Source organism: Camelus bactrianus, chromosome 4 (assembly GCF_048773025.1).
Source record: "Camelus bactrianus isolate YW-2024 breed Bactrian camel chromosome 4, ASM4877302v1, whole genome shotgun sequence".
In the NCBI taxonomy this organism is placed as follows: domain Eukaryota; kingdom Metazoa; phylum Chordata; class Mammalia; order Artiodactyla; family Camelidae; genus Camelus; species Camelus bactrianus.
Genome location: NC_133542.1, coordinates 37,910,603 through 37,933,777, shown reverse-complemented (window position 1 = coordinate 37,933,777; position 23,175 = coordinate 37,910,603). Strand labels below are relative to the sequence as shown.

Sequence of the window (23,175 nt, the reverse complement as noted above, 5' to 3'; positions counted from 1 at the left end):
CTTGGACCCATTTGCAGTTCCAGAGCCACAGGAAAAGACAGGCAGAAAATAAGCTTTCCACTCCTTGAAACGATGACACTTTTGAACTTAATAATCTACAGTGAGGCAAGAATACAAAGAATATGATCTATCACAGTTTACTACATGCGGGAAATCTCATTTCATTTATCTTCGCAGTCCCTAGACGTGACCTGATATCTCTGACATCACAGGACATTTCATAATGCGTTCTCACACTCAAGGAAGGTTTCTTTGGCAGATATGCGTTGCAGCAGCTACTTGTATTAATATTCACTGAGTTCTCTGTGTGAGCTAGATGCTGATTCTCTCGTTTAGTTTTCATCACAACTGTCAGTATCCTCATTTTACAGATGAGCAAACAGGCGCAGGAAAGGTAAGAAACTTGGCCAAGCCTCATGGTCAGTGAGTGATAGGGCTAGATTTGAATCAAGCAGCCTGACTAATTCTGAATTATGATTGTGAACACACTGACCTCCTCTGGATCAGTCTTCAGAGCCAAAAAAACAAACAGTGGTAATAATTGCAAGAAGACGCATTGTTTATACATCAAAGCTAAAGAAAGGACTTGGCAGGTGGGTCACTTTGGCTACTCAGTCAATATCCCTAGTTTCTACTGGTGAAGCGCAGGAAAGGACTGTTTCCACATGACTGCATTTTAGGTTTCCAGACTCAAAAGACTTCTCTTTTCCTGTATTTCTGGCTCAGCCTGAAGCAGGTACACAAACTCCAGTACAAGGATTTCTTTTCAGATAGTTCAACTTCTTAAAGTCATTTCAGCGTAGCACTAAGAATTAGCTTAATCCCAATTTAATCTCTCCAAGATCTAGATCATCTATAGCAAAAGAAATGGATGAAAAACAATCCGCACTCAAACGTATTGACTGTTTGGCCTCTCATCACCAATTACCTTAGTATTTGAAAGCAGTGATTTTCTTTCAGTTTCTCTTAGGTGTTTTAGTGTTAGCTGCTCCCCCAGTTTCTTATGCACCTGTTAAGTGTCAGTCACTTTAACTCCATTATGTCTAATCGTTATAGCAGCTCTGTAAGGCAGGCAGCACCGGCTGTAGTTGTAGTATTTCACTGATGAGAAACTCCAGCTCAGGAAAAGTTATTACTCTCTTTGGGGTCACTTAATAAGTGGTAGAGGCTAGATCAGAACTCAGATCTCTGTGGCTCCGACGTCACTACCCTCTATACCACTCTGCCCTCGTATTATAATAAACCCTTAGCAAATACCCACGAATGTCCTCTTCTTCTTCTTCTTTACTAGTAATATCCCATGACTTTCACAAAGAGAAAAAAAATCATTATTAATCCCAACCCTCATTCACTGAGTATGATCTTTTAAACTATGAGATAAGTTATGCCAATAAATTGAATGTACCTTGTAAGCACCCCATAAAAATACTTCCCAAAATGGTTATCTATTATTATTTTGTCTTGCAGTTAAATAATCAAAATAGGAGAATCATGACAGTTTTTTAAAGCAGTGACGTTTTGTGAATCTGCACAGCCACTCTGTGGAGGACATTGCAAACGATGTTACATGGAATGTAGTGACATGCTATTGTCCTACACACAGAGTGTCTTCTTTCCCCCAAATGACTGTCACAATATCTCTATTCTTCCCCAAAACATCTGAGACCTTGCCACTTCCTGTATTTTTTTAAATTGAAGTATCATCAGTTTACAACGTTGCATCAATTTTTGGTGTATGACAGCTGTTTCAGTCGTACACGTACATACATATATTCATTTTCATATTCTTTTTCATTATAGATGACTAAAAGATATTGACTATAGTTCCCTGTGCTATACAGAAAAAACTTATTGTATATCTATTTTATACATAGTAGTTAGCATCTGCAAATCTTGAACTCCCAGTTTATCCCTTCCCACTCCCTTTCCCCCCTCATAACCAAAAGTTTGTTTCCTGTCTGTGAGCCTGTTTCTGTTTCGTAAATAAGTTCATTTGTGCCATTTCCCCTTTTAAGAGGTAAAGTGTAATTACTCTTCACTTGAATCTGAGCAGGCATATGACTTGCTTGTAACCAAAATAATGTGGAGAAGTAATGTGAGACTTCTGAGGCTAGGTCATAAAAGGTGATGTAGTTTCTGCCTCGGTAGCTGGAGCATTTTTGTTGGAGCCCTGAGCTCCTGGGTCAGTCAGCTTACTTTTCTGAGCTACCGTGCTGTGAGGAAACTCAATCTAGTGTGCTGGAGACGCCCTGAAATTTTCATATATAGAAAGATGCCTGTGAGCCCTCGGTTTTCCAGCTCCAGCTGACGACAGCTGCAGGAGATTCCTCTAGCCAGACCTGCCTAGCCAGGAAGAGAGAGGTTTGAAGGTGACTTCCCGCAGCGGTCTTGGTGACAGCAGAGTGGTGGTCTCCTGGTTAGGATATGGGAGCATGGAAATTTGCTATACTTTTTTTTCTCCTGTTTCTCATTCCTTCACAGCTCCCAATTTTCTTGCCTATTTCTAAACTTGGACCCCTAGCCTTCTACCCATTCTCAGTCCCTTTTACTCCAACACATTCATTCCTTCATATATTCTTTCATAAGTTAACAAATTAATTTATCTTGCTTTCAACCAAAGACCTAACTGATACACTTAACATTTAAGCTCAAAGAGACCTGTTGCTTTACATCATCATGTACACACATAATCGTCCAGCTTTGTTTCTAAGCAGAAGAATTAGTTCAGGGAACCTAAGTAGTTCCTAGACATGATGAACCTAGACATGATGTCTGGATCTCGGGAAGCCACTTTAAGATCATGAGGTAGCCAACATAAGAAAGATGCCAAATGATCTCAGGATTTCCTGATATTCAGTCTCTGGCCCAATGCCAGCAGCAGTCTTCTCCTTGATTTCTTGTTAAAAAAAAAACAATCTATTTAGCCACTGTTAGTCATCTTTTCTGTTAATTACAGAAGGTCACAAAATTAACTGATACATACATAGAAACTGTCCCTGTGCATTCCATATGAGGCATATAGGAACAGGAAGTAAAGAGAAAGAAAAAAGTCAAAGGAAGTGGAGCTCAAAGACTTAACCTAGACACTCTGGTGACAAGTGTTACTGAGGATGCAGAGCAGAGGTGGGTCACCATGCTGAGTATTTGCTTTATTATTTAATAAGAAGAAGAAAAATAAACAAATGAGGGTAGATAAAACTAATACAGAAGCAAGAATCAAGAAGCTTATGAGACATTTGAGCCATAGATGAAGTGTGTAGACCAAATGTGTGCTTAGCCCAGATAGAAAAGCATGAAAGGCCAGTTATTAACACATGGGGGACGGATGGTTTTGCAGTAAGTATAGTCTCTTTTGTACTGTTCCTAGATTTATATAGATCGTTGAAAATTCTGTTACTATGTAGTTTGAGAAATTTTCCATTGACAGTAAGTAGTTTCTACTCCTCCATGCCAAAACCAATGAGTCTCATGTGTTTTGACAAAATCACCATAGGTTTACAAAAACTCATGTATCAGACAAGGAAGGGTGAAGCAAAGTTTTTTTCTGCAAATACAAAATACCAGCTACCTGCTTTGTGTGTTTGTTCATTTATTTATATTTAAAGACTTAAGTATATTATTGCCTAAGAGAGTCTGGGGTAGCTACTAGAAAAATAGAAGTGAATAAAACAGACACAGTTTCTACCCTTCTGAAACCTAGAAAACAGTAAGTGCAAATGAGCAGGCAACTACAGTACAGTATTATGGGGGCTTGGAGGAGGGAGACCTAACCTAGATTCAGGTGTCAAAAGACGACTTTTTGGAAGAACTGATGTCTGAACACTAGCTGAAGCTTTGTTAGAAAGGCAAAAACAGGAGAAATTTTTCAGGCTGTAAGGTTAGGTAAAGTGTGTAGATGTGGAACCAAAAGCAAAATCAATGAAAAGAAAAATTGAAAAATGGAATTAAAATTTAAAATGTTTCCTCTGGGAAAGACTACCTATTCAGAGGATAAAAAGACAAGCTACAGACTGAGAGAAAGTATTTGCAAACCACGTATTTGACAAAGGACTAATATCTAGAATATATAAAGCCTCAGAATTCAACAACAAAAAATAAATCATGCCCCAAAAAACAACGTAGTGACAATACCAAGTGCTGCTGAGGTTTTAGAGAAACTCGATTACTCGTACATTTATGATAGAAAAGTAAAATGGTTCAGCCATGCTGGAGAACAGTTTGATAATTTCTCAGAAAACTAAACGTGCAGCTACCATTTTTTTAAAAGTGAGGAATTTTTATAGCTGTTGCCATTTCATCTTTATGCTGGTTCATGAACTATAGCTGAATGTCTAATTGTCACAATGCTGATGCAGTCAATCCGTTACTGTACAGAGACGCTCTCAATAATCTGTACTCAGATGGTAGAATGTAGGATGTTCATTTTCTAACTTTGTGCATATTTAATTTAATATGTAAAGTTTATTTCATTACATGATTATCATTTGGAATTCAGGCTCCTGTCCCTTGATATCACATTAAACCACTGCATCACACACAAAAGAAAATCAGAATAAAAGAACTAACGACAGACCAGTTGTCCTGTAAAATCACTTTATTTTCTGCAACATAAACATCTTACTCAAGGAGTGTTACTAGAACAACCTGTTTATGGGGTTTTATAGTTTGAGGTAAATATAGTTTAAAAAAAACTTATCTCTATTATGTAGAGTTGTAATACAAAAAAAGTGATTAATAGGCTCTATTTTTCAGAAAGGAGTTAGCTAGACTGCAGTTCTGCTGAAGAAACTCTCCTATTAAAGTCTATGATATGGAATGAAAAGATATGATTAAAAAGCCTCCTGATCAAAGGGCTTGAGATCATCAAAGGAATGTTTAGTTTCCTCCGCAGAGAGCCACCAGGATTTTTTCATAATCTCCCTTGGTTTCATCCTGTTGATTAAAAAATAAAGTATACTTAATGCTACCTGAAACCATAACCAATATAAGGTATTTTTTAATTGTAGAAGAATTATTGTATTAGTAGACTTAACACTTACAGAACATACATCACAATGCATCAATTATCTAGGATCTTTGATAAGAATATCACTAATTAAATAATATAATTCATATAAAAAATAATCAGTTATTACATGAAAGACAACAACTTTCAAAACTCAGATTGCAAACTTCTTTGAATTAATTATATTATATTAGAGCCATTATTTTCTAAGAATGAAACATCACACAGAATTAAGTATAACATCATATATTTTTATATCGTCTTGAAGAATACCTGACAAGCTCATTAGAGAGAAAGACAAGCCTGTGATTTTCTCAGTTTTTCTTGGTAAATTTTAGTTATCTACTATAAATGCCAAATTGAATTTAAATAGTCACATATCTTTCATTAAGTCCAAAACCCCTTGACTTATCTTTCTATTTATTTTTTAACATTATAATATGATAACTTCAACCATGCATTTTATACATTTTGTGTATGACAAAGTTAAGGGAAAATTGAGGATAATAAATTTTTAATCCTCTGATCAATATTCATTGCAACACAAATCATTATCTCTCCCTGCTAAAATATTTTGATTGCTAAATTTATATATGGAAAACTATTTCCGTAACTATTGAAAAATTTGCAGTCTTTCAGTATAAAACTCATTAGCAGATTTTACCAATGAAAGTTCAATTTACTTTAAACGATGTATCTTAATATAACAAATTAATCTTACATATGAAATTTACAGATACAAAAAGCCAGCCTTTCTCTTTGAAGAAGTTGCAAAGGAACTGTCACTTGCGGGGGTAGTATGATGAGAATCACAACGTACCAGGATGGCTTGGCAGAGAGAGACGCCGTACAACTTCTGATAGCATGCTTTGATGTCATTCATATCGATTTCAGAACGAGAAACCATAATCCTGATCAGTGTCTTATGACGAGTTCCAGCACCCTGTCCAAAGCAAATGATGGTAAGTGTCCTTCACCTTCAGAGCATCCTCTTAATAAGGCAGGATATGGGTTTGAATGTGAAGCTTTTGGTTTGCCTATGAAGTTTCTATGGAGAAACTATCTCCACATTAAAATACACACACACACTTTGCACAAGTGGTAATGAAATAACAAGAACCCAACAGCTACACCAGCAGGATGTAAGAACTTTTACAGCCTCCTAATTAGTCTTCCACCATCCAGTCTTTCCTCTGTCTATTCATTAATTAAAAATAAGCTTTCTAAATTGCAAATCTTATCATCTAATTCATCTATTTAAAACCCTTCAATGGCTTTCTGTTGCTTTTAGGATGAAAATCAATTATTTTATCTGGGCTTACAATGCCCTGCCTAACTCTACAACTTCTTCCACCACATACCATCACTCTAATTATATTTATTATCTTGAAAGGAATGTGCTACCTCCTCCTCCTGGACCAGACTTGGTTTAGCCCTTCATCTCTTCCACTCCTGCTCTCATCTGGCTAATTCCTCTTCAAATATCAGGTCTTAGTTTAGCTGACAGCAAGTCTACATTGGTTTCCAAGGTCTGGGGCACAGGTCCCTCTTCTGCTCTTTTACAATGCTAGGTGTCCATCATTACCCATCTAATTACCTCAGTAGATCCCAGCGGGCAGGGGGTCAGCACTGAGGGGGGCTGTACTGCCTACTACCCAGTGGCACAATGCCTATCACTTCATAGGGGCTCTTCCTATTACTTCTCTCTGAAGAGTTCCTTATTTGGGAGTTGCAAAGGAAAAAAAGAGACAACTTTATAACTTCTCACAATACGAGTATATAGGTGGCTTCCTATATAACAGAATGCATGCTGGACAGTAACTTTAAAGTCAAGCGGTTAAACTGGTATCTCAAACACATCCTAGTAACACCATCCACTTAGTAATCTTAGAACATTTTAAAGTCCTAGAGTGACGTTAAGCCACGCAATGGCATGGAAGACAGAATACTAAAAAAGATAAATGAAACTTAGAAAGGGGGAGATTGTAAAACTCACAACCTTGGCAGAAGTAGGTTGCTAAAATTATACATTAAAAGAGAAGGTATCTCACCCTTCCTCTACTGACTCAGGTTTTATGCGAATCATGAGTAATCCACAAATTACCTATGAGCTCACCTTACTATCTTACCTATTAAAAAAAGTAACAAATCTGGCAGAATTTTATTCTAATAAGGAAGTGTATTACCCTTTACACTGGATGGAAAAGTAGTTCTTTTTAAGAGAAAGATACTAAAATAAGTGAAATTTTCAAACAACAATAGGTTTTCCATTCTTCTCCCCACAAACAGTATTTTTTCCCCTAAGCAAATCATATAAGCAGAAGGCTACCTTCATGGCCTGATGAAGCTTCTCAGCAAAGAACATTGGTTTGCTTGTAGCACACTTCACTGCAAGAGAGGCATATTTTACTTCACATATTCACCACAAAAGGAGAAAGACGCATATAAAAGAAACAGGAAATACAGTTTTGCAAGTAAAATTCTATTCTCCATCCCTGTTCCTCACTACTTTGCTCCCCAGTATGGGATACTTGGCTTACAAAAAGCTATTCCCTAGATGATGATTTTGAATGTTCTGTCCCCTAACAATGTGACTTATCTCCTGTTACCTTAAATCCACCCAATAGCAACTTCAGTAATTCATGCTATCCTGAGTACACTCTTCATGGAAACAGGGAAACCATTAGGTGTTAATGGGCATGTTGGCATGCAAGAAATACTTTTTTCATGTTGTAATAAGAAAACAGTTTTAAGTGGAATTGGACAGGCTTAAAATATAAGGCAACTGCCAAAGAAAGCACTTAAAACTTCTGTCAATTAGCAAGATTCTCTACCCTGATACTCAAAGTGTGATGTCTTGACCAAAAGAGTTGGCATCAACTGAGAGCTGGTGAGAAATACAGAATCCCAGGCCCCACCCCAGACCTGCTGAATCAGAATCTGCATTTTAACAAGAGTCCCAAGGGATTCATTTGCATATTAGTGTTTGAGAAGCATTGCTTTAGAATGCAGGTTCCCAAACCTTGACAGGCCATCTGACAAAATGGGAAACCTTTAAAATCTTTTTCTTCTGAAGAGCTTTTCAGAAGCCACCAGAGACCTACTGAAACAAATTCTCTGGACTTGCCCAAGATTACTCAATTAGCAAGTGACAGACCAAGATGTGGCTCTGCATTTATCTAATTCCAGATCCTGTGCTCTTAATAATCATTTTGAGTTTCCTCCGTGCCATGCCCAACCCGGTGTATTGCTTGGGGTAAGCAGGTGCCCAGTAAATATTGTCCACCTGTTTGTCTTTTTGAAAAAGGAAATACCTGTTATTACTAAGAAGGCCATTGTATAACTTTAAGTATTTATTGCCATTATCTTACAGGTTGTCTCTATTTGAAACATAGATAAATTATATCTTAGTTTTTGTTTTGTTTTGTTTTATTATATTTTGTTTTATAAATTATGGGACAGCCTTGGCAATGTAATTTCAAGTTAGAAAACTCTGCCCCCTCCAGGACTACATACCAATAACTGTGAGGCATTTCTCGATGTCGCCTTTCAGCTCCAGGTCCAGAACTTTGTTCATGTCATGCTGACTGTACTTGGAATACTTCTGAAATACTGAATATTAAATTTAAACTAAGAGATGTACAAAACTTCCTCTTCTTTTAGCAAAATCAGGGCAACTGAGTCAAAGCATTCCTTAGGAGCTTCAAAACACACATTTTAAAGCTAATTATTCAACTGAGCATATTTTGGATACTTCATCTTCTCCTAGGAATGTAACTCACATGGCTTATTTTGGTGCTTCTGTATATTTTAGGGAAATTCTTGCAAATGTTGACATTTATTATAAGTGGCATGTGATTGACAGCCATGGCACTACATCAGAGCTAGTGTCACAGCAAATGGATTTTCCCTCATATAAAGATCTGTGCAGTAAATTTCTCTTAATTCTAACATTAGCAATCAGAGTGCTATTACAAAATAACAAATTTTAGGTAGTCATCACAATCTTCCCTTTGCCTTGGCTTCCAGAAGACTCAGAGCTAAATCTTGTGATTAAAGGCAAGGACTCTTTTTTGGTTTTTGTTTCAAGCATCTATATACTGTTTTCTAAAGAAAAGGCTTTTTTTGTTTTTCTTCATTGTAAGTTTATTTGTTCTGTTGTATGTGTGCATTTTGTCAGACCGATTCCAAATATTTGGGGGAATAGAAATAGTAAAAATAATGAACTAATGTTCTACAAGCCAAAGTCATAAAATGGGTTTCAAATACTGTAAAATGGTGTCTGTACAAACGTGGACAAATGCACAAATAGCAATAAGGGGTCAGAAGCACAGCATCCACAGTGACGCCGAGTAAGATTTCTCTCTTTCCTTTCTCTTATTTGTCCTCAAAACAACTGCATCTTTTATAAACAGGTCCCAGGAAACACTTGTTTTCTTCTTACCTCTGCGAAGATGGGCATAGCTTCTGGTGGTAAGAATGGTATTAAACACATTCACATCTGTCCCTTTTCTTCTTTCTCCTGCTTCATACAAGGCCTGTCAAGAAACACCAAACTCAACACTTGACTGTCTGCTGTCTTGATATGTGCACAAGAATGTTAGAGCTCTTCAAAGATTTTTGAGGCAGCTGCTTTGTGTCCAATACAATCAGAATAGGCAATGCTAAGATCACAAGTTCCCTAAAGATGGGGACCTTATTTTGTCAAGTATTTTCCACGGTATCTCTCCAGGTGCCTTGCAAACACTAGAGATGGAATATATGTTTGCAGAATAAATGTCTGTTGATTTAAATTGCTGTAAGATTTATGTTCTGTATCCAGACAACTCCAAGGGACTCTCTAATTTTTAATTTCACTTTTAATTGTTTAAAGTAATTATCAGCAAACAGTACTAATAAATCAATAATCCATCCATTACCAGATCTTGAATTTTGATGTTAGAATTTCTGGATTCAAATTCTGACTCTGCAACCTAATAGCTCTGTAATCTTGAACAAATACTTTGACCTTATTAAACTACAGAATTTCCTCTTTTGTAGAAGAGAAAGATAATCCTTGCCTTATAGTCACAAGCATGCTCTGTTAACTTTGAAATGTTAATTACCGTCATCCTCCTGGATCACACTAATCCATGTAGCTGCCATAAATATGTATCTAAGAGCCCTGATAGTCTTAAAATGGAAAGCAAATTCAGAAATGTCACAATCAAATAAGAGTGATTTCTTATTATGGAAATTATTCAAATACCAACTTTTTTCTTTGATATGATTACACAATTTCTAATATATTCAAATGGTCAAACTTCCAATGGACATTAAGTTATTCTGGACTTTTTAAGCAAACATCTGATATATATGCATTTATTCAACAAAAGTTAATGAGTGCCTATTATGTGCAAGATAATGTACTGGTACAATGAAGGGAGTGGGGGTGGACAAGTAAGTTTCTATTCTTACTCACTCACTGTGATGAATTTGTAGCAAATACTATCCCATGAGCAAGGTGTATGCAAATAATAGTTGTCTTTTGTTTGTTTTTTTAAACAAAAGTTCCAGGCCCTAAAATGATATAATTTTTCTAATGTTGCTAATGGATTGGTGTATATATAAAAAACCAGCAACCTTGCTGAAACTATAGATAACAATATACTTGAAAATATATAAATATCTTCTATTTTTTACAATTATAATATCATTATCATAATATTTTTATTAAACTTACACCTCTAAACCATTCCAGTGCTCACTGTTAAAGACTGTTAGACAGGCCTATTCTTTCCACTTTCCTTAATAAAATATTTCTTGTCCCTTTCTTATACCTAGAAAAATAAAAACTCAAGAGTTCTCTCAACAAAACAATTCATGGGAATGACAAACCAAAATCTCATTGTTCTCTCCAGTCTCTCTCACCATCTAGTGAAAATACAAAGGCCACACTTCCTCTCTCGGGCCCCACAAGTGCAGGACAGTGGGCATCATTTGGAGAAAGGACTCTAGGTGCCCTTGTCCTGTCAGAGGAGATCAGGTGGTACCTCAGCTCAGGATAGGACCGATTTGAAGAAGGAAGGTGGATTCTAGGAGGATTGGGAGCATTTGCTTACCCTGGCATCTGAATCAGCCAAGTCGTCGTTTACGCCAAGATCCTCAGATCGGTCACCCTGAAAAATATCCCCTTCTCTTGTAAGTAATTTTCTAGCACGTAATCACACGATTTACTTAATTCCCTTCAAATCAGATAACTAGTATTTTTTTTTGTGAAAAAGTGAATTGCTCATTTCTATAGAGAGGTGAAATTTAAGATTTTACTTTTCATAAAAGAAGAGGCATTTCCTGAACTATTTGAGTTTTACCTTAACAAGAGACAGCAAAGCATTCCGATAATCTCCAGATGTGTCAAAGGTGATGTCTTTAGCCAGATCTCTCTTCAATTCTAATAAGAGAAATATATTTTACAGTAAACTAGTGATAAATAATGGTGATAATAATAATATCTCCATAATGGCCCACAATTTGCAAAGCCAAATGTTTTATGACTCATGAAACACATTTCAAATATTATCATTTTTTAATAAAAACAGAGAAATCAGAGCAAGTAAAAATTTTGATCATCAAATTTATTTCCTATAGGGCAATTAAAGCAATTTAGGTCATACTGTGAATGAAAACCTACAGTCCTAAAGCTTTAGCTATCAAGAATAAATTGCATTGGTATACATTACTAAGTCATACCAGAGTTTAGCACTGGTATGAATAAAACAGTTATTTAAAAGAATAAACCAGAGATACTTGCTTGAACACAGATCATTTATTTACTTTAAAAATGATAAATATCTTCTATGTAATATAGTTTAACTATGTAAGCATATGTATATGTATACACATCTATTTATAGATTTTAAACTTTGTCTAAACACCTCACTTGCAAAATAACGCTGTGTTAGAAAAAAATTAACTGAATTTATAACTGACTAGAAGACAGAACAATATAATAAGCCATCATTGAACTACGCCTTGGAAAAGATGGAGAAATATGGATATTTACCTTTGTAAACTATGTTTTATTAAACAAAAAACTAAGAATAATGCCCCTCTTGATGATTATCACTGATAAATGGATCTAAGATAAATATTGGTAATGAGATAAGAATTGCAAGAAAATGAGGTTAAAACTTCCTCATTCTGATTCCTTTATTAGATTGCTCTGAAAACAGTTAGCAAGGGTGACTGTATTCCCTGTGCTTGGGATGAAAACCAAGCAGCAAGACCCTCTGTGGGGCCACATATCGGAAAACAAAAAGCTGGGTCTTGGGAAATTATCAAAGGAAAGCAGTGAGAGGCCCAGCACTGCCCAGAACCCGCTTGCAGATACTCCCTTTATGGTACTGAAAGTGTCATTTAAACGAGATGTTTCACTGAGTAAATAAAATGAGCCCTGGCTGCTGTTTCATCCCCGTGGGTCTGACTGGACGTAGAGAGTAAGTGAGTCATTTATGTTCATAATAGTAAAGTTAGTTTCCATCAGAGCATTATAAGCACCTAGCTCTTTACCGTTTCAAGGACAAAGGTTTGGAAATTCTTTTTGTTATCTTTTCAAAATAAAAGGCAACAGGAAATTTTTACAAAATAAATCTCAGAGGAAGAGGAAATGGTTTTAGAAAATTCTTTAAATTCAGTGCTTTGAATTCAGTTTTCCATTGCAATTATATGTGGCCATTTGTCCCGCATTTTCTATTAAGGTGCACGCCTGTTGAGGGCTGGGACAACTGTGTCCCTTATCTGCACCTCAGCAACTGAGATGTTGTCTGGTAACAGTGTGGGCATGCGGTAGACACATGCCAAACAATGAAGAAATATTTTAATATGTAGTTTCCAAAGTCCCCATAATTAAAAGCCACACTCAATTTTAAGAGAAGTATAACAGATTTCCTTTCAAACTAAAACATTTAGATTGTTGGACACAAAAAAACTTACCTTCGCTATAGACCCTGTTAATTTCTCTGATTTCTCTGTTACTTCTTGATGCCAAAATTTCATTCAGAGTGTCTTCATCAGTTCCAAGGCCCTGAATTGAAAAAGAAGAAAAAAAGAAATGTAGAAAAATCTTCATTCATGAACATCAACTAGTTTTGGTGTCCCCAAATTTGTTTAAATCTGATATTTAGTAAATTTCCCACAATACTTAGTAAATATCCACAGTATTTAATAATTTCAATAAGGTCTATTATATTGCTCTAAAAACAAATGGGTTTAAAGCTAATATTTTGGGCAAACATATAAGAAGTGAGATCTGTGACATAGCGTAACATCACAAGGGTAGTGGAAATAACATAGTTATCACCGATGTTTATTTATTCATTTCATTTCCACTGATTGACAGCCCTGTACTAGATGTTGAGAATACAACAGGAGGTATAAGTGGAATTGACCTATGCATTCTCTTGAGGAAAACAGTTTTGCTTAAATCAAGCGATTTACCTTCATAGCAGCACGGAGCTCATCAGCATCAAACTGGGCTGGAGTTTTCAATAGAGCCAAAACAACTTCCTCAAGGTGACCTGTGAGGGCTTTCTTCAGAGCTTCATCCAGGGGCTACAACAAAGAGATGTTATAACCTTCTAGTAAATAATATGCTAGGTAATGTGATGGTACCTAATCTTTAGGTAGTCTTCCTACCGATTCCTAAACCCAACCATCTTTTAAAGCTCTTTACTTTTACATAGAAAGGGGTACCCAATATTTCATGTTATTTTAATCTTTTAGATCTATATTCGTGTATAATTTCTTAAAAGACAGGGTGCTCAATCTTTTATATAGGGGGGAAATTACAAAGCTCAAAAGATTGGAGCTGTGTATTAACAGAAACAGTAGTAAGAATTCTTTACAAATAATGTATTAATAAATTTTCCAACCTTTGAGATTTGCACTGTTGAAAAAAGCACCATAATCAGAGATTGACATTTTATAGTTGTCTAACTGCACTCCTTAAAGAAAGTACCCATATTTGGTATAAAAAATATAAAGCTTAATTTTAAAGTAGAATTATATGTATAAACTTACATTCGGACATTTAACAGCTTAGTTTAAATTTTAGCAGAAGACATGATCACAACATATTCCTTATTGACGATAGTAATCTTAATATCTGTCATGTTCAGATTAACGTCTTGTCTCCAATATGGAATACCACATGTGCAAAGAACAAGATGACAAAACAATGTATAAAACCAGTAAATTTGCTAGAATTGATTACATGGCAATATTGCAACCCCAGTCTTAGTTGTAATGGGAAAACAGTGACTAGAGACTGAAAGAACTAGGCAACTGTGTTTCAAAACCTATTTTTAAACCTAAGTAAGGCTGGCATTTACTGTCTCGATTTACCACTACAACCTACCTTTCCTTTTTCCTGGAGATATGCTGCTTTGATCTGCTGGCGCTGTGCGTTGTTTCTCTTAGTTAGAATTTCAATGATGGTTGCTTCATCCACACCTGGAAATAAAGGGCACCTAGACTTTTAAAATCACTTTTCTTCATCCTTAATATCTGACATGAAATAATTCATTATCAAGATGCTCCAAATGAAGCTCTTAACAAAACTAAGAAGTACAAATTATATCAAATGGATGGAACAGTACATATCAAATGGAAGCCCTTCAGATGACTTCCATTCGTTTGAATGAGAAAGGAAGAGGAAATTGTTCCTGAGCCTCAGTGTTACAGTGTTTGGTTCCTCTTTCAAACCCTAAGTATGAGCAGAGGCTTTGACTTTAGCATTGAGTCTCTGCCAGAAATGAGCTGGTAGGGATATCTGATGTAGCAGTAGAGATTCTACTGATTTGACCAAAATTTCCTGAGTGCTGAGAAAGGATATCTATATTCGTTGACAAAGAAGTCTTTTTATCTTCAAAATGAAACACTCTTTCCATTGCACATGTATGGTTTTCATAGCCATTCAAACAGCCATTCTGGAATGTCCAGGAGGAGAATGTTTTGGGGAGATATAATTACCTTTAACTGTTATCGCTTTATGCAAGGCAGCAACATCCGAGGATGGATTGAAGCTGGGATAGGGGCTCACTGCTGACCCAGGACCACCTTTGGATCCTTTCACAGTTTTCTGTGGATGAGAGAGAAATACATTACTGTCCATTCACTTGCATTAGTTCCTATTTTACTATTTAACTAAGTTTATTTTCTTGTCACTTGACTTACGATGTATTCCTGCTCCTCATTGTCAATAAACCAGGCCTGCTTGAGGAATTCAGATACCATTGCCATTTTTGAAGGATCTGGAAAAAAGCAGATGGATGCTTTTACAAACCACAAACCCACCACACATACACACCACTCCACCCCTCTTAAGTACACAAGATATACAGTAGTTTTGCCCTTACTTTCCAGGATTGGTCTTAGGCTCATCATAAGATGCTAGATGTAGGTTTTTTTTTTTTAAAGAGAGTGTCTACTGCCCTTGAACAGAAGCCTCAACTCAGAAAGTTGGCTCTTTCTCGGAGTATTCAGTCCTAACCTTAGGGATCAGATGACTTCTACAAGTAAGCATATAGGCTGAGGGAAGAGTTGGTGACTCCCTTCATTACTCCAAATTTATAAACCATCTATTGTATATGCCAAGCACTGAGGATGCAAAAATACTGAAACATCCTCTGCCTCAAAGAACTGAAAAGCATTGTGTGCTCTCCATAAGAAAACTCAAAAGCTAAGGACAGTTCTCAGAGAAGGTGCTGGCTGATCTGAGCCTCTCTCAAGAAGAACTGAGATTAGCCTGGCAGAAAAGCTAAAGAGAACAAAACAGAGAGAAGCTTGTCATATTTAGGAAGTTGAAAGAAGTTTACTGGAGCAAGAAATGTTAACCAAAGCCCAAATTTTAAAAAATAAATAAGTAAATTGTAAATGTATTTTCAAAGCTTTGGGAAAACATGAATAGATTTTTTTTTAAAGAAAGTTGTATTTCAGAAAGATCATTGATCTTGTATCATAGAGAATGGCCAAGAGATGGGCAAGATGGAAGATTAGAGACCATTTAGTAAGCTGTGAGAGAATCTATGTAGGATTAATGAGGACTTGAACAAAAGTAACAGGTAGAAAAAGAGCACAATATTTACATTTATAAAGTGAAATAACCCATGACAATCTGCAGGAGTGGATTCAGACTCAAAACACTATCTGTAAAAAGGTATTCCAGTGACATTTCTCCCTAGACTAACTCAGTTTCCTTTTCCATTCCTTGGTATAAAATTATTTCAGCACCCGGAGTAATTGCTACACTCACATTTCTTCCTATTTGAGCTGTCTAGACACTAGTCCTCCATGTGTTTTTCTACCCAACACACACACGCACACACACACGCACACACACACGCACAAAACCCAGAAAAGGCTAATTTTATATCAGGTTCTTTGCTGTAACAGGATTCAGTAGAGTGAAATTGCACCATGCATGCCCTCTTTTGGAAAACTCTACCTTAAAGAAAATTTCTTGAATTGTCGTCATGGTTCAGCAATATTTTTATTTAATAAACCATGTATACTTTTAAAACCTAAAGTATGGTGAAAATTAATGCATTCTCTGGTTTATCTACAAAAGAAGCCGTCAATGATCCTTTTTGTCTAGGATTGTGTTTTTAGAAGCCCATGCTCCTGGTCTCCACTGACCTAGCTCTCCATTCTCTTTTGTTTATTTCTCATGAGTACGTCTGAAGGCTGTTGGAAGGATAATCTTAGCAGTTTTAAATTCTTTATATGAAGCTAAATGACTCATGAGAAGTAAAACCCATAACCTGATTCCTTAACAGCATGTTCAGACAAAGTGTTTCAATCCACACCTGCTGAAAAATAGCTGCAGTTCCAAGTAATGAGATTAAATACGTGAGGGAAATAATATCCACAGCAGAAACGATCTCCACTTAATTATCGTGGGGATTGTTCAAATTACTGTTCTGTCATCTGTGAGAAGAACCAATATATTGTGCGTTCATTTAATCTCTTTCCATCCCCAGCAATTGACAAATTTAAAGTTATTTCCTGAGACAGAGTCATGGCATACAGTTTTGCACAAGGTTTTAGTTCCTATTACACTGTGATCTGGTACAATTGCTGTTGGCACGCGGAGTTTCATTTTCCTGTTGCTTAATTGGCACATTCAAAACTTGCAACTTCCAGGAAGGTTTCAGGTATTTAAAATTTCCATTTTTACCATCTCCTCCATGCCCTTTATAAAGTAGAATCCTCAAAATAAGTGATATGATTGGTCTCTGAACAAAGTACTTTCTCCTCAGTTACAGAAATATGTATTCCAATATTTCCACTCTTTTCAATTAGAAAAGAAAAACTTCAAAAGAGTTTAAGGCTACTGTCAAATACAATTTTAAAAATGAGTCACACAGCTTCAAAATAAACTTCATGAAAACTGCACTACACTTCGCAGTTTTTTTTCTTTTAAAGAAATACTTCTGTAATTCATCAATGTCTTAAAAAAATAAACTTGAGAAAGCCTAGAAAAATAATATTGCTTTATTAATTACATTAACACAAAATAACAAAAATAAAGGGGTTGAATAATGTATTTGACACAAGAGTGTCCATAGAGGAGACAGCTTTGTGACATATCCTGTGTTCCTAGATTGTAGTCTGAAGTCATTTGGATGGCCTGAAAATATGGTCTGGAACAGGCTCTGGAAAAGAAAAGCAACCCGAATAGAACCTGCCTCAGGAAAGCAATTAGAGGAAAATAGAATCTCAATTCTTCCAAATAAGATCCATTAGCTATCAGCAAAGCTTAAAGACACAAGGATTGTGGCAGGATGTAAAAAATTGCCTTAAAGGAAATAGATTTGATCATGCACTTCTAGTTAAGTGCTCAAACACAGCCACATGTATCAACAGAACCTTTAACAGTTGCAACACACCTTACCAATACCGCTGCAAAACTATTTTCTCAAATTGTATTGCTAAACCGTTCTGTCTGCTCAATACCTATCCTCCACCTGAAAACCAGCATTTTGTACTTGATAAAACCCATTCGATAATCTGAAGGCAAAATTTCTTAACTATAAATACGTACAACATGTAAACATGTTTTATAGATTGCCGTGTTATACAAATATTTGTTACTATTCAGAGAATGATCTGATGTAGAAATTAGAATTGTACAGTAAAAAAAATTTAAAGAACCCTATAGTTCACAAAAGATTTTTCTTTCTTTCTGTCTTTCTTTTTACTTGCAATGTTTAGAACATGTACTAAGTATTTAAGAGCAAGTACTAAGTATTTAATTTTCCTTGGTTCAATCTGCATTTAATTTTGCTACCAGTGAGCTCTGAAGCCAAGTTTATCTCAGTCCTTAACATCATCTAATTTGAAGATGAAATTGGCTGACCAATATGGAAATTAATAATGTTCCAGAGGTCTTCTAATTAATCATCTGTTTGTGAACATACACTGCCAACCAGTCTCACTTAACTGTGAATAAGTTGTGTGAATTTCTAGAGATTAACATTTTTCATGTATTTATGTGTCATAAGAGAGGGCTCTTCCTCTCATTCAGCAAGAAATTAAAGATGGTAAATATGCATAAAAAATATGCTCAAGATGCTAGAAAGAGAGGGAGCCATGCTTACTAAACGTAAGAGAAAGGTATTCCAGAAATGGTCCATTAGCAATTTTACCCCTGGGACAATTTGAGACAAAATTAGGTTTGTTATAACAAATTTAAATTCCTGATTTTTTTTTTTTTTGCACTATGGTCATGTCTTTATTTTTTAATATATACAGACAGAAGTTTTTAGAGACATAGGAACATCATACCTGTGTGTTCTCTCTAATGATACAGAAAAAATTAACTATATAGAGAGGGTGGAAGCAGGAAAAGGAAGAATTAATGTTAAAGCAAATGTGGTGAAAGGTTAACGGTTGGGGAATCTGGGTAAAAAGTATATGGTAATTCTGTGCAATATTCTTGCAACTTTTCTAAAGGTTTGAAATTATTACAAAAGAACAGCATAAATTTTTTAAAAACTGCAATATCTGTCTCTGTCAGCTTCATGAAAGGCTATTTCCAGAACTTCTGACAGAGGAAACTGAGGTTTGCGGTCTATCATGCCTTCCTGGTGACAAGCAAGTAAGACCAGAGTTCTGCAATGACAGCAGCAGAAATGAATCCTTGCCAGGACACCGTCGTTGTACCCACTGTCTACTTGGGAAAACAAAGTATAATTTTTTTCGTATCAGTTTTCTAGATACTAGTGGCAAGCATTGAGGCATTCATAAATCCATGCCTTCTGATTCCAAAATATTGTATATTCGTTTAAACTAGGGCCCAAAAATACAGTGACAAGATCAATGTTATTTTTAGTAGCTTATACTTAACAATCAAATTCATTCACAGTCAACCCATGGAGCCTGTAGCAGGTTTCACCCCAGCCCTAGGGAGTGTATTTTTCAATGCTTTGGCCTGTGTGCAGTTTTTTTCCTCAAATATATATTTCACAAGTCTTTCCCATTCCTACTCAGGTGAGCAAAGGCAATTAAACTGTACAATGGCATGACTGATGAAGAATTACTTTATGAAATGTAAACTCATAATGTCTTGATTTTAGGTCTTTGAACAGGGTGTTCCCTTTGCCTGGAATGCTGTTTCACCCTCCAGGCCTACTACCCTTTACCTAAATGGTGCATCACGTCCCCCAGGAGGCCTTCCTTGGTTCAGCCCTGGGGTGAGTGACCATCAGTGCTCTCCCAAAGCATCCTGCCTTTCCCCCTACACTTACCCCTATTGTTCTGCATGATCATTGTCTCTATTTACAGCAGCATTCCATGGGGGCAATGATAATCTACTATTGATTATGAACCTCCAACCTCTGGCAGAGTACCTGGTATTTAGTATGCTAATGAGCATTATTGAATGGATAAATAGTGTATCAGTGCTGATTATTTAGGGAACATGTCTATACTAATTTAACTAATGTTTCCTATCAACAACTAGAGGATATAAAAATAAGAGGTAAGGAGTTCTGAGCCCTATTTTGAATCTCTTTAACTGGTTGTATGACCTCAAGAAAACATTTAACTTCTCGGGGGAGGGGGGTCTTCATTTATAAAAATAGGAGTGTTGGAATACACAGTAGCTAAGATTCATTATAGCTCTGAAGTACCAATCTTAAATTTCACCTCAAGTAGATGGAGATGGAGAAAATTAGCATAATGAAGGAAGGTATTATATAAATTTTATCTGTTCTGATCTTTCTGATAAAAATCCATCCCATTTTAAAGAAAGAGGAAATAATTTACTCCAAAAATGGCTTTTGGTTTATCACTGAAAAATAAGGTCCATTGGTGTAGTACTGATTTTTAAGTATGTCATAGATGAACGGGTCTAGAGAGGACTAAGAACCAGCTCAGCAATCTAACATCATGTACAGAAATCAGACTTTACAGATCTTTTGATTGAAAAAGTATTTAATAAGCAAGAAACTCTAGCTGGTTCCTTAATAATATTATTAAGGATTTTGTCAACATCAGTCAAACACTGGATTTCTGCCAGAGGTGGCTGAGCCTGGGGCTAGGGCGGTAACATAACTTCTAGAGAAGAGGCCATTTCAGAATTATGAAGCCAGCGTTTTACCACTTTTGAGTCGTTTTGCAACGTACCTACCAAAATATATTCCTGTGGGTGGAGAATATTGCTTTTTCAAAATCCATACATATTTGTAGACACAAACAAGGCAAGAAAATTTGCACACCTTTCTTAATTTACTAGCACTAAAAGATATCAGGTCATTTACCATTCAGAATAGGCTAAGAAACAGAAATCTTGAAGGAACATTTGTAATAATCAATAGTCAGAAATATGGTTATGATTCAAAGTCTCTCCACTTTGTACATCAACACCAGTAAAAACTCTGCTTTAGATACGCTTTCTGCTTTGCTAAGGAGTTTTATGGCCATTAACTCATTGAACAATCAAGATGCTACTAAGTATAATAATATTTAGAGGGCCCTACTGGCATTCCCAAAGGATAACTTATCTGACACCACCCAGGAAATATTTCCTTTCCCCTTAGGTTTTCAAATCAGCACTTGAAAAGCCTGTCTATGACACAGAGACTCCAACAGAAAGAATGTGGCCACACCCTCTCTAAATGAAATGATTCATAAGCAGATCTTCCTATTTATTTACACTGCATAAGTGAACATAACATTAATTTCAAAACGTTAATTACAAAGGACATGATTGCCACTATGAGATCTGAATCTATTCTGGTTTTTTTTCTTTTTTCTTTTTTTTTTTTTTCACAAAAGAAGAAAAATTATTTAAGCCCTGCTATTTTGAAATGGTTCCCTGAAACCCACCTCTGGCACTTCCATTCAGGCCTGGCCCCCTCAAAACACCCACAGCCATCATGATTTCCACGTAAAACACACACAGTTCTCAGAAATTCATTAACTTGTAGGAAAAAACACATTCTTTCCTTCTTTTCCATGGTAACTCACCAACAGTACAATAAACCACTATTAAGCAAAACTTCCTCATTTTTAAAATTATATTTCTTAACCAAGTGAACTAAACATTACAATTTGTGATTCCCAATGTAGTTTTACAAAAAGTTTTATCAGACATATTAAGTGCACCTAGCTATAAATCCCACAGAAGAAGCAACATTAAACATTGTGATGAGAAAAGTTTTCAAAACATCCAAAACTAACTGAAAGGAAAATCAAGACTTACCTTTTTTTTCACCGTTGTCCAAAGAACTGAAGAGAGATTCTCCTCTGAATGCTGTTTCAAACTAGAAGTGAAAACTTGGGCTTCTGATTTTATAGAATTTGAAAGGAGGCCACACCTAGCAACCAGAAGTTAGTAACTGGCTGCCTTTTGTTTGAAATGCAGGCCCTGCCTAGCCCAAAACAAAGTCTTGCAAAACTACTCTCTAAACCAACTCATAGCCGACAGCACAAAGGAAAAGAAACGGAAGTACAGATTTTTTTTTTCTTCCCTCTTTAGTTTGCACTATTTTTTCCAGGGGAGTAGAATGCAAGAGATTCTCAAGCATACTGTACTAAACTCCTCAAGCCTGACACCAATGATTGGCACACTTTTTTAGTTAAACAAATCATGAAATGAAAAATCATAAACTTTAAAACAAAACAAACAAAAAAAACGCTTTGGTTAAGTCCCAGCTTCATCACTAATTAGTATGTGAGCTTCGGGACATATTTAATTTCCCTGAATCTGTTTCAACTTTTGTAAAATTAGGATAATATTTTCTAGTCAGCCCGCTTACTAGAATTCTTGTGACAACTGAGAAAATAATGTATAATTTGTATCTTTTAATGTTACACAGTACTGGATTATTTTCTATTTCTTTTTCACCAGCATTTTTCTTGCCTTCAAAATAAAAGATGTTTTGTGATTGCATGCAGCTTGTTGCTATCAATATGAAATATGAAAGAAATAAAGTTCCAGATTGTCTTAAAATTTCAGTTAATGTTAGAAATACGATCTTTGTGACATTCAAAGAAAATATTGGCATCAGAGGAAGGCCTATGTACATTACTTCTTTTAATAGAATAAGTTATATATAAACTTTGCTACAAATAGACCTTTGACATTCTAGAGAATTTGAACACTAAACCAGAACTATAAGATGAAAGGATTAATGGAGTAGCAGCTATCACGGGACGGGTACCATGAGAAGTTTCCCACTTGATGCAAGGAAAGGAAATTTGTCCTGGTAGCTTCAGTGGTGATTCATCTTTATCCTTAATGAAACCTTACAAAATCATGTACGATGTTTCCATTAAACTACGTGCAAGTGTGAGCCGTCTCATAGCATTATGGTTCAGTGTGTGCTGCATTTTAGTGGTTTGTTTGTTTTCCTCCTAGATATCTCAGGTAATTATCTATCTATCTATCTAGATAGATAGATAGATGTCAGGTTTTAAAAAATCAGTAAAAATACTTTCTTAAGATTGTCAGTTTTTGTAACACAGCCTAAATTCTCAATGCTAATGTTAATGAAGTCAGCATATCCTCAAGTAAATAACTTGGGAAAATGCCACTCTATTTTGTCACCTACCAGAGGTATGTATTGAACTAATTAAGTATGCGCTAACTAACTAATTGATTGGTATTATTGCAAACTGATCTTGAC

At 35.8% G+C, this 23,175-nt stretch overlaps 1 protein-coding gene across 1 annotated transcript; it reads right to left on the bottom strand.

The window, feature by feature from the left end:
* Window positions 1-4,576: 4,576 nt before the first annotated feature.
* ANXA1 (annexin A1) lies at window positions 4,577-21,949 on the bottom strand. The gene is made up of 13 exons (XM_010952764.3): window positions 21,750-21,949; window positions 15,218-15,294; window positions 15,014-15,122; window positions 14,400-14,494; window positions 13,481-13,594; window positions 12,977-13,067; window positions 11,356-11,435; window positions 11,107-11,163; window positions 9,450-9,543; window positions 8,522-8,617; window positions 7,335-7,393; window positions 5,826-5,948; window positions 4,577-4,932 (listed from the first exon to the last, which is right to left on the bottom strand). Exons 2-13 carry the CDS (start codon window positions 15,281-15,283, stop codon window positions 4,876-4,878), a joined length of 1,041 nt encoding a protein of 346 aa, XP_010951066.1. The 5' UTR covers window positions 15,284-15,294; window positions 21,750-21,949; the 3' UTR covers window positions 4,577-4,875.
* Window positions 21,950-23,175: the final 1,226 nt, after the last annotated feature.